This window comes from Armigeres subalbatus, chromosome 3, assembly GCF_024139115.2.
Source record: "Armigeres subalbatus isolate Guangzhou_Male chromosome 3, GZ_Asu_2, whole genome shotgun sequence".
Taxonomy (NCBI): Eukaryota; Metazoa; Arthropoda; class Insecta; order Diptera; family Culicidae; genus Armigeres; species Armigeres subalbatus.
The window spans coordinates 164954187-164967031 of record NC_085141.1 but is presented as its reverse complement, the minus strand read 5'-3'; the positions used below and the strand labels follow the sequence as shown (position 1 = coordinate 164967031).

Sequence of the window (12845 nt, the reverse complement as noted above, 5' to 3'; positions counted from 1 at the left end):
AAATATTTTTCGTGTCTTCGATAACTACATATGTCCACGTACTCTGAAGAGCAATTGTGCAGTATACTGCTTACATTTTTTTGCACTGAAAGTGCCCCAGGGTGTTAAGTTTTGCCAAAAACTATTAATCTGTATCGAAGTAATCGAAAGATTCGGTGCAAATTTGTGCAAAAACAGTTTTTTTTTCTAGTTTTCTCGAAATAGTGTAAAATGGACTTATGCAGTTTCTCAAACAAATGATTCAAATGGAACATTGCCTACAGCGACCCAACGATACAATCGCGACGACTACCCGACTAGAAGGTCATATCAAAATTATATCATCCTATGTTATTATGTTATACTAAATTTTTATAACAAAATTTGTTAGAAACATGGTGCAGGATGTTGTTAAAATATCTAAATTTCTATCAATTTTATTTCTGGAAATAAAAAAACTATCAAATTTTGTTACAATGTTATCATAAGAATAACATATTTTGTTAGAAATTTACAACAGAATCAGATACAAAATATATTGTTTCTGTGCACTTGGATATTTTACAGGTCGTGATGGATCTCCAGATTGTGATCAACAATCATAATTTTTTGTTTTTGTCTGAACAAGAATATTTTTCGAGAAATTAATGAAATTACCAACATTACAAATAAGGCAACCTTCTCAAAGTATATCAGCGATGTGATATCTATGTCTGGGAGACTTTGCTACATCTATTTTAATTGCCTACTGTTGGGCAATTCGGTGTTAAGCATTTTTCAAATCATAATATGATATAATCCTGTTACAACATTTGAAAGATAATGGCTACTGAGAACAAAATTGTATCAAAATAAGTTATAAATATCACAATATGTTAAAATTGCGTTCATTTTTTGTTATACTCTTCTAGTCGGGTACCTGTCGCGACGATTAAATCGGTTAGGTCTGGAGGAGCCTTTAAGCCAAATGGGCTAACACCTAGTAAGACAAACCAGTACCAGTCACCCTCACAGTGTATACACCGAGTTACATCTATATAGCGATTTATCGATTCGTCTAGAGTCCTATAAGAAGAGTACCACCATGTGCTATGTTGACAGATCTTCTGCTCGTTTGGAACGCGCATTTGTGAACTGACAGATGATTCTGTTCCAATTTTGACACTTGACGACACTGTTATTATAGTCACTGTACTTTCGTCAATCTTTCTACTTATGTGCGTTTGGTGCTGCAATACCTAGGACATTGGACATTGCATAATTTACTTTTCAATTCCAAGCAAAGCCGGGTACATGAAGCTACTAAAAAAAATGCAATATAACAATTTTGCGATTATGGGCGGTATGTGTGATAAAAATAACAGAATTTGGGTAACTTTCATTGGCGTAAGAAGCCCCCATGTCTAGGGGAGCTCTCGCCCCTCCATCTATTTTCTCTATTTTGGGTTTTTATTCACCAGTCTAATGGTAATAATAGCATAACGGAACCGATTTTCTTTATTTTTTTTCCGTTGTTCGTTTTGATAACCACCTATTGTTTGTCGCTTTGATGAAACCGCTTATGTAGTTTACCTCGCTTACCATATATTTTACAGTAAACATTGGCTTTTTAGGGTTTCTTTTTAATTGGGTCAAACCCCGATATTTGGTTTGAGACTGTACTCCAATTAGTGCAATTGTTGTACTTCGTGGTCAGCGTTATTATTTGATCTGCTTCAGCAAATTCAGTGTTCAAGCTTCATGCACGAGCTAACTCGCTTGCGATTCTGTGGGGGTAGCATCGCAATTGAGTTTCTCGGACAGAATCGCATCTAAAAAGCGTCAAAACGTTATCAAGGCACATGTTTTGTTTCCATAAGGATTTATTAGCCATTGTTCCAAGCGAAAAAGGTGAATTCAATGCATTTAGCAATGAAAAAAAAACGTAAAAATCACGCTATGATGCAAATCGCGATTCGAATCATGAGCGATTCTCTGGGCCATGATTCTGATGGGATTTGATTCACGCATGATTTGAATCGCCGATAAGATTTGAGAATTTGAGATTTCACCAACGCAAGTTGGGATGAAGTAGATTGATTGCTGTTTACCGGGAGGAATCACAAACGGAGAATAGTTTTTCATTCGGTGGTTGTTTGTGTCACTGCAGTTTTGTTAATATTCGGTAGAATAAGGGTCAAACATTTTCACGGGAGATGTTCAGGTCTGGAACACCGTCTGTATGTTTTCGCCTGGTTTGAATGAGTTTCCTAGCTAACGTCATTCCCGAATGGGACGAAAGATGATATAAGCTGTTTGAGCCTCACTTGCAGCATTTCTACCACCGGCATCGGTGTATGTGCCCCGTTTGGAGTGTCGAGGTAGTGTCCCTCACAAACTTCCTCATACTTTCACCAACAGACTTGTGAAATGTGGCAGAAGAAAGATCATGCACTAGACTGCCAGTGCTTCCTTATCTTTGTCCATATACATGAAAATTCTTACTCATTTCTCGTTACTGATAAAAACTCTTTTTATATACTACGACAAACTTCGTAAAATTTCCAGAGCATTTCCTTTCGGAAACTTTAGGAGAATATTTCGTAGAATATTTCGAGGAAATTCAGAAAACAATTCCTTAAGTTTTCCGAAGATTTTTTCGAGATAGTTGCAAAGAATGTCCCTGATGTTGAAGAATTTCTCGACAAACTTGCCTAGAATTTCCAAAGTAAAATCTGATGAATTTTTCGAGGAAATTTTGAAGAATTTTATTAGAAAATTTAAAAGAACTCCCTTAGAAAATCCGGAGAGTTTCAAAAATTGCAGAGATTTTCCCGAGGACGTTTTGAAAAGTAGTGAGAAAATTTCAAAGAATTTCCCTGAAAAAATCTGAAGAGTAGTTCGGGAGAAAATCCGCCGTCGCCTTAGCGCACACTAGCTCATTAGTCTTTCATTCTTTTCGTTAGGATAGGATAAATATGGGAGATAACTATTCTGTCTTTAAACTTTTTCAGTAATTCGAAGTCCTATATGTATGTTGAAAACTGATATGGCTACCAACTAACCTTCCAAATTCTAGGGAGGGATAAGCCCCCTAGCTCCCCTTATTTACGTCAATGACTTTAATCATGTTTCTCTAGTTTCAGTCTAGACGAAAGCCTGTTCTCAGAATAAAAATATGTACATAAAACCAGAGTAGTGTGTAATATATGAAAGCGATTTTTATTTTTAAATGATGAACTGCTTGTCTAAAAGTATCTATTACTTGACAGCATAAAGCTATTTTATAAATTATTGTATTGCCAAATACATTTAATAAAAATAATCAGCTCATTAACCAAAAATCTACAGCAGCTTATCGATATCTTTAACAATATCCAGCGGGGTTGTAGTAGGCGAGAAACGCGCAACCGGTACTCCATTCTTGTCGACTAGGAACTTGGTGAAGTTCCACTTGATGAAACTGCCCAAACTGCCTCCTTGCTTATGCTTCAGATACTTGTACAGTGGATCTGCATCGTCCCCATTGACATTGACCTGGAAGTGCAGGAAATAAAAATATAATTAGAAAGTCATATGTTCACGCTCATTTGGGCTGATTATCATATCGGAATTTGAAATGACTTGCAAAGGGGCAACACTAAACTAGAGCATTACCCCCAATATAAGGTGAATGGTGACATGAATGACTACAAAGAGAAATAGAATTAATGTTTGCTGAAACGATTTTCTTTTATTGCATTTGCCAACCAATTGCCCGATTGGTAACCACGACCAGGAATGAAATACCAGTTGTATTCTCAGACGAAATCTTAACATGGGGGGAGGGGGTGGTGTTGTCGAAAAACCCAGAAAAATTTTCTTACGTATTAAGCGTACGACTTCTACCGTCTGTACAATCGTTGTTTTCTTCTTCCACATTCCAACTGGAACTTGGCCTGCTTTTCAACTAAGTATTCTATCCCTCAACCCCATAACTGATATCCTACTGCAAATGTATGCTTAAATTTATATGAAACAACTTCCGTTTTTCTTGAACGAACAAAATATCACAAGTCAGTCGAATAGCCGCTTTTTCTATGCCCGCCATTGCATGAGTATGTATCTTGTGTGGCATGTATAATGGATACATTATGCCCAAGAATGTTTCCCACCCGAAAACATCCTAGACCAGACCGAGAATTGAATTCGCCATCTCTGGATTGGCACTCCTATATCCTTGCTCGCAAGGCTAACTTCAGACCACAATCGTTATCTACACCGAACGAATTCAGAATAATTTTCGCTTGAATCCGAATCAATTTTGGTCTTTCATCAGAACGAAAGGAATAAAGATAACTTACCTACTGAAATCTTCCTTGGTGAACGTCAGCCCAGCACACCTGAAGCAAAAAGTAATCTCCTAGCAGACCATTTTTCCCACGCCATCAGCATCACAAGTAGATTCAGCGATTCTTAATACGCCCAGAGATATAATTGGCCGTAACATTATCTTTGTGACTTCGAACCTGGACGATTCGGCTATAAGAAAGCTCAAGTTCTCCAATTCACCTGGATCCGATGGCTTTCCCTCCTCCCTGTTGAAAAAAAATGCTTACGGGAACTTATCCATCCTTTGACAAAAATATACAACCTATCCCTGGTACAGGTTGTATTCCAAAGAGGTGAAATTCATCGTACATGTTCCCGATCCATAAAAAGGTATAAAACGCATCATTTAAAATTATGTACCGTGAAATTATTTCACTTTGTGCTTGCTATAAAAACATTAATGACGCAACAGGACGTGTGCACAATTAAATTACATCCAATTTAGCTTAAAATTTGGGAGGATGGCAAATGTTGGGTAATACCAAATATAATATATTAACAATATAGCTCACTTCATAAATCTCCATATATTAGGCAACGGACAGCATAATCACACCATCTTGCGTCACAAAGGGTAACTAACGCCTGAAAACGATAGCCAAGGGGTGCCATAATTGCAAAAATTACACCTTATTTACAATGTTTAACCATTTGAATTAAATATTTTTTAAATTTTATTTTCCAACTAAGGTATCAAAATGGGGTCCAAGGATAATTTCTAGCATATTATTTCGACATGTTATACTGCATATTGCATTCTACTTTTAAGCACCCCTCGGAAGGTCTCTTTATTACATTGCTTGCCCTTTGTGACACCGCGTCGCTACTGTGTTGTCCGTTGGAATCAGCCAGAGTGAACTATATTGTTAATATAGTATATTTGGTAATACGTACCTGAAGGAATAAAATAGACCATTTTGCGGTACTTAGCCTCTTACCCAGCATACTTCTATCCCTACCTCCTCGTGGCGCTGGCCGGGTTTTGAGCAACCTCACTGAAGATCGGGTAACCGACCCCGGTGGGAACTATGGTCGAATGTTGACAGGGAAGGCGTCTATTCTTTATGTTAGGAGCAGCTCACATAAGCGTCTGTTCTCTATGTTAGGGGCGGTTGCTCATCGGTCGAGTGCCAGCAAGGGACTTTAAGCACAACTGTGCACAACATGCTGCATCGTGGCAGCATGGAGAAGACAGCCCCTTCAACGCGATGTAGGTAGCGCAAGATTCTACAGTAACCAAGAAAGGCAAAAGTAGAGCAAACGGATGGATTCAACGGCAACAGACCCGGCAATAAACAAAGAACAACGATTGGAAAGTTGGATCTTGGAACGTGAAAACTTTTAATGAACTCGCACGTGTTGCGCTGCTGGCTCGTTAGGTGCAGATGGTCGGCTTGAGTATGGCAGCAATCCAGGAAATGCGGTGGCCCATAACTGTAGAACGTGGCGTAAATTCCGGGCGGTGAATACCATAGCTAACACTTCATTTAACTACCACATCTACTATAGCGACGGTGACAGAGCAGAACGTGGAGTTGGCTTCATGGTGATCGGAAAGCAGATGAAGCGTATTATCCGGTGGAAGACGATAAGCGACCGCATTTGCGTGTTTAGAATGAAGGGCAAATTCTTCAACTAGAGCAAAGATGGCTAGAAGGCTCGGATACCCATAGCACAGACAAACAGACGTAACAGCTTGAACATTTTTCAGAAAAATCCATCGCCCAACTGCTCTATCACCATCTTGCGAGCATGTTACACGAAACAATATTTCGTATGACATCGTCACCAGAAGGCGCTGGAGTGAAATGTCAAACTCGAAGGGTTTCGACGCTAGCGCCTCTAGTTGTGAAACGCGCAATCGATCAAATTCAAATTGAGAGTTGAAGTCATAGTCGATGGGAATTTCTGTAGTGTTACGTCTGTTTGTCTGTGCCCATAGTGTATACCAATCGACTCAGCTCGACGAATTGAGGTGATGTTTGTGTTGTGTGTGTATGTGTACAAAATTTTAAGGACACTTTTGAAACATAGCATAGGCCAAATGACTCGCAACAGGATTCATTCCACGAGGAATCGTGTCTCATTGTTTGTTTTTGAAGAATGGCCAGATCGAACTTTGGGCTCAGAAGCTATGGCCAAAATACTATTTCTTATGCGCAAAACACGCTTAAAACACTGACATGTTTTTATTTTTTGGCACGAGAAAGGCACCAACACCGCTGGGTGGATTAATCTGTTTTTTTTCCTATAATAGTGTGATCCACCTTAGTGTGCATATTTCCTCCATTCCCATAGATATTTTCTTTGTTTCACTTACCCGAGCAAAAACATCTCCTACATCCGCTTTGGCATCACGCAGATGACATACCATTTGTTCGCCATCTTGTTCTGGCATTTGTGATCCGAACTGGTTACATGGGAATGACAGTATTTTGAAATCTGAAAAATATGTGTTAGTTGGTTTTATTGATACGTTTTAGTTTTCGGTTATACCTTTGTCAGCGTACTTCTGGGACAGCTCCGTCAGTTCTGCATAGTTTCCCTTGGTCAACCCGCATTTTGAAGCGATATTTACGACCAGCAACACCTTTCCGCGATACTTATCTAAGCTGACATTTTCCCCTTGGCCGTCCTTAACGGTAAAATCGTACACCGATTGGGCACTCTTGTAATCCGATGTTGATTCGGTAGCCATCTCTGCAAAGTTGTACCGATATGCACAGTACTGGAATAACGAATGAAGAGTAAAATCGATTCGTCTAGTTAATAATGTAAATAGCATATGGTTGTATTGCGGCATGGATTGTTCAATGCGTGGCATCATTATCATTATCAAGTAAGGGAAATTACACTAAATTGACCTTGAATGAAAATGATAGCCTGTCGATATTAGCGACTCAGGCTTGGTCCGATTAGTTTATAAACGGGTTTGGTTTGAAAAAATCGATGCATTTTCCATATGTTCGAATGCTCTGCGAAATACGATACTCAAATAAACAACCCATTTGATATTTAATTTGAAAGGTACCTACAGACAAGTAAATTTATGTCACGTATAATAAAGTTGCTCCGTGTTTATAACACGACTGTTACCGTTGATAAAAATGAACGAAATTTCCGTTCCTATTAAAGAATAAGCCAGCGTTAACTAGGGGAACGGTTCGGTACTTCATTCCATACTTCCTATTTTCATCCCATCAAAAACAAAGCAATTAAGCGGAATTTGGTTTGTTTCTTATTTTTGTAATTTTTTGTATTAAGGAGCAAGTGTGTTAGCAAAACGAAGCGACAAGATTGGTGCTGTATTTATTTGTTTTGCGATGAGATGAATATATGTTCAGTGAGATGGAAAATAGAACAATTCCCCTATATCTTTGATTTTCTCACAAAAGTAAATAATTTGTCAGGCGTGATGTTATCACCAACAGTTGTATCAACCAATGAATAGCTCATAAGGGAAATAAAACTTCTTCATCATATGTAGTACACCAGACATTGGGTGGAGAATCCTTGCTCTCAAAAAGAAATTCGCTTAATCACCATCTCCTGATTTAAATTTCTAAAATTAGGTCGCTACAATCATGTTGAAAAACATATGAATCTCAAGTTTCGGATGTTCTCGATAATAATTTGGGCAGACAATAAATAAATTTCAGAAAAATAATCATAAATTACCCAATCGTCCTCTTTTCAATTTCGGATCAAACCTAATACTGATTTTACGAATACTATTTTGAAAACTAGCAATTCAGTGTTACCTTCATCTATCGGGAACGATTTTAACCAAATTTGAAATACGTACATAGGAGTCAATTGTATTGGAGGTGGAAGGTGGAATGCGGAGAAGGGGCATTGCTCAGAAAATTAACAGTTTTGTGTGAACTCTGAACCACTGGACCGCTTTCAACTTTCAACCATTTTTGGTACACATATTCTCTATTCTACAGAATGGCTGAAAAATCAATTTTAACGCGGATTTCTGGATTCACGCGGTTTTGATTCACACGGTACGGATCGCCGGTACAAAAATCGACTTCAGTGGATTAAAATGACAATATACTACGCAAGATGAATCCAGTACTAGGTGCTAGGTACTAGCGGTGTATTCAACTTGATTCTACGTTTGCCGATAATCAAACAGCAATAATTCCGATGTGGTTAAACATTTCAAGTATTTTGTTGCTGGCTGCATGAACGAGTTAAAGATAAATACATATTGCTCATGTGATCAGAAGAATTATACATGAGTGAAGATTAATTAATAACGTAACGCAAAATTGATTATTTTTAACCCCTTTCCAATTTTTGTAAAAAGCATGTGATTGTTTTGTATCACGCACCCCCCAACCCCTCAAAGCGTTGCGCAATTGAGGAACGTTCCATATACTTTTGCATAAACTGTTTATCATCGACTGATACCGGCAAGCCAGGATGCGTACATGAGAAAATATGTACCGTAATCTAGTGCAAATTGATTACCGAGATAAAATTGAATAATCGTGTACAAAATAGTATACACTATATTCAATGGCATAGATATTTATAATCAAAATCTATAAAACATGTTCTGAAAAATCCCAATTATGTGAGAACAAAATCATGTGAGGGTTAACAACTAGTGACGTTGTTTTCGTGTTCTCCGGTAGAAGGTTTGTAGGTATAACATTTCAGAAACTTTCAAAGAGATTGTCTATTAATCAATAATTTTCTTCCTAATGTTAGTTTTCCATTTTATTCATACATTAGTGGGGTACTACTGACTACATATGACATATGTGATAAATTTGCCCCAGATTACGGTACTTATTTGGACTTTGATATTGCATTGGAAGCAAAGTCGACTCACAAAATAATGACTTGCAAATTGCAAGAATTAGCAAACAATTTAAATCTACTATTGCGCTTGTAATGAATTCAAATCATATCTGATTGTTTATTTTACATTTTACAAAATTCAAAATCATATAAACGCTTTGTCATTCTGCATCGCAAATGAATTCAGTTATTGGGTGAATCATAAATAACAATGTGCGATGAACACTTGAAAATAGATAAAAATAAAACACGCGTACTGATAGTATTGCGAATGCACCACAAATAACACTTTTTCGGCCAATCATTGCAGATTTTACACTATTTCACGGACTTCTTACTAACTACAGCTTCATACTTACACTAGATTTCACAATGTTTTGAAGATTACGTACTGTAATCACTCTCATCCGCCTTGGTGTTGTAGACTTTGTGACAGCAAAAGTGTACAGCAGCCGGCTGCTATGTGCGTTTTATGCGATGACGAAGGCGAACAGAAGGAGAGAAGCAACAAAAAATGACAGTGGTGAAATTACGTTATCGCCACTACACATGCGCCTCATGGTACGCCTCAATCGGCCATACTTTTTGTTGGAACATTTTAAAATGCAGTAAGTGACCAAAATTTCTTCCTATAAATGACTTACGACAGAGTCCAAAAATGGCTGTCACAAAGGACGTGCCAGCCTTCACCTCGCGTTTTTGCTCGCACAAATGTAAATATAAAAGCGATAAGCATATCTGGAAACCATTTGTTCGTGTATGCTGCAATAGACTGGCCCAAAATGCATGAAATCCTGAATTTCAAACCTTGCACCCTTAAATGACAGTTTGGGGGTCCCAGAAGCTCCCCTGAAAATTTCAGCTCATTCGGTCCAGTGGTTGGCGTGCGCAAATGGCTCAAAGTTTGTATGGGAAAAGTGATCCAAAAGTATGGGGAAACGCAACCGTTTCAGGTTTTTGCTCCTAGGTGGCGCTGTAGTCGACGGATTCCTGTTGTGGACAAAATATAGAGCCTTTTTTATATAAGGAAACGACTGGTGAAGACCGGATGTAAATCCCTTTGAAATTGGCCAAGTTATAAGCATCCAAAGTCGAGGGCAAGGTGAATACAAACAGGTGTAGCAGTATGCCAATTACATGATTCAGCCATCTTGGATTTTTATATGGGGCAGCCACCGAGTTTGTTTATGTTTTGCACTGAAAATGAATTTTTCCCCCCCGCGCCAGTCTCTCCCATCTACTGTCAAAGTGAGTGAACCCTGATATAAGAACCCTGGTCGAGGGTGTCGAGCGTGTCCCCCAGGGGTGTTTAAAATGAGAGCAACGTACCACCGACCATTGCGGCGGCGATGCAGGCGTATTCGGTGCCGTGCGAAATTAAATGCATGATTATCGCGCAATCTCGCGAATTTTTATCCGATTGGTAAATACCTGGGAGGGAGAAACAGATTCAAAAAATGTGTGTGTCAAGCCGAGCCGAAATCTAGCTGTCATGACATGTCAGTGTGAGCCGAAAACAAAACTCTCGTCAAGAAAATTTTCTAAGGCAATATAACAACAATAACACACAAAACAAAATTTGGTCTTTTTAGGTGGCGCCTACGTTGATTGTTTATTCTTGTAGAAAATTTGCTTGTTGCCTGACGACAGTATTTGTTTATTTGATGTGTAGTATCGAGAGCTCCCTCCCAGGTAAATACTTTTCGTACTCTGTACAGTAGTGTAGCTAGAAAGGGAGGGGGCGAATAAGGGGGGGGGGCAGGGGGGGATATTTTTTTTTAGTAAAAAAGCACATCCGGGATATTGTTCGATGTTTAATCTCGCAATTTGCTGGTGTCGTTTTATCTTCGAGCTAACACGCTAAAAAAATTTACTCAAAATTGACATAAATTGAAAAACTCAAAATTTGGTCAAGTTTGGTTTATGCTATAGTTTAGAGTTCAATTTTCGAAGCGTGAATGTAAATACACGAAATAAATTAAGTACTTCTTCCATTTATTTTGTTAGCCTCAAATAAAAATATACAGCCATCCAGTTTCAACATTATTGATATGATCCCACAAAATTACCTTATATTTGGTAGGATCGTTCCTTATAGAACAATATTGGGCCCATTTTATTATTTCCCCTTTATGGTGACCAATTTCAATATAGGGTATTTAGAAAAGTCGATCATTTCAGGAATTTTAATTTTTCATAAAATTGTAACTCCCAAATCATTAGGCCTATTTTTGGAATTAACAAATCAAATAAAAGCTCTTTATTTCTACAGGCATCCAGCTTTTTACGCTAGCCATAAATCAACTAGGGTAATTCAGATTTGACACATGGTGTGTACAGATTTTATAGTACAATCCTAGTAGCCTATGAAGAATGACAAACAAGTTATATGTCAACAATTTTCGTTTGTTTTCAGTTCGAAAATATTCAAATTTATTTTCTTCCAGATACATTAAAATGTATTCCCGAATAAAAAATATTATAGAAAAACAATACAATGTGTTGTAACATCACTATAAAACACAATAAATTTACAATAAATTTGAATGTAGGTGAAATAATAGAAATACATTAGAATGTATTATTATGAACCATTCATTAAATTGTAAATGAAGTTTTCGCATTAGAACGTACGAGTTGTTAAGCATCGTAACTATACAAAATTTGATATTTTTTCATACATATTTTTTTGTCAAACAATAGAGTGTATCGTAAATATATTGTTGAAATATCGGAAGAAACCCGTTCAAATTACATTAGGTTGAATTGTATTTTTATAGTAAAACAATACGATATTGGATTTCTTAATTATGACAGCTTTACCGGTCAAAAATGAAGTTTTAAGAAAAATAATGCGGCAATAGGATAAATATTGTTATATTGCTAATATGCAATTTGAACAAAATTTTCAGAAGTTATCAATGATTAAAATTTATGCACTAACATGTTCTAAAAACAATTGGAAGTATTGTTACATTAGAGAACAATGTTAATATATTATATCCACGGTGTTGATACAATATGGACAACTATCGAGAAACAATATATCCTATTGTATACCGTAGAGCATATGGTAATTCAACTGTTTACACTGTTGAGCCTATGGAACACTTTTATCCGGGTTTAACTCATTTATTGAATATTCCAGATGATTAATAACAAGTGGGGTTTCCTTCTGCTGGAAACTAAATATTTCATCGGAAATCCGATTTCTGTTGTCATCCTAATTGGAGTTTTGATCCTTGGCACAACTGAAACTATAACTTACTTGTTATAACGTATGATAAAGACGAAACTCGTGCATTCGGTATTATGTCGTGTGAAAGATGCCGAATTTATTTGAAAACATCCCATTATATGGAGAATAGTTTATTTCGGCACCTGTGAAACATCAAATAATGAACTAGTGTATTAATCCATATAAACTATCCAGAACATCGGAAATCGATGATTAAATAAAAATTACCACAAAGTGAAAATCGGTGCGACATTGAATCAGGGAAAAAAATATTGATGTAAAATATGACTATTCGAAGGTGAAATACAAAACAGCCATGTTTTCGTTCATACCTTCAGAGCAGTGGTGTTCAGCACTTTGGGCGTTTTTATCATTAATTTGCTTCTCACACAATAAAATTGAGCTTTGACCATACAAATTAGCACTTGGTCGAAAGCTTTTAAATGTATCTATTTGCTGA

At 37.2% G+C, this 12845-nt stretch overlaps 2 protein-coding genes across 4 annotated transcripts in view; both read right to left on the bottom strand.

Annotated features, from left to right (window-relative positions):
- Nucleotides 1-12845, bottom strand: part of LOC134227299 (mucin-2-like) — a 69763-nt gene that overhangs the window by 23492 nt on the left and 33426 nt on the right. The window lies entirely within an intron of this gene.
- Nucleotides 3155-12845, bottom strand: part of LOC134227300 (uncharacterized) — a 43393-nt gene continuing 33702 nt past the window's right edge. Inside the window, exons 1-4 of one of the 3 annotated variants that reach the window (XM_062708676.1) lie at nucleotides 9507-9661; nucleotides 6826-7057; nucleotides 6650-6771; nucleotides 3155-3495 (exon numbers count right to left, since the gene is read on the bottom strand). In XM_062708676.1, coding sequence (XP_062564660.1) covers nucleotides 3304-3495; nucleotides 6650-6771; nucleotides 6826-7057; nucleotides 9507-9554 — 594 coding nt within the window. In that variant the 5' untranslated portion in view covers nucleotides 9555-9661 and the 3' untranslated portion in view covers nucleotides 3155-3303. Of the gene's footprint in view, nucleotides 3496-6649; nucleotides 6772-6825; nucleotides 7058-9404; nucleotides 9662-12845 lie in introns of those variants that run through there. The other 2 variants (XM_062708677.1, XM_062708679.1) reach the window with 2 other exon arrangements.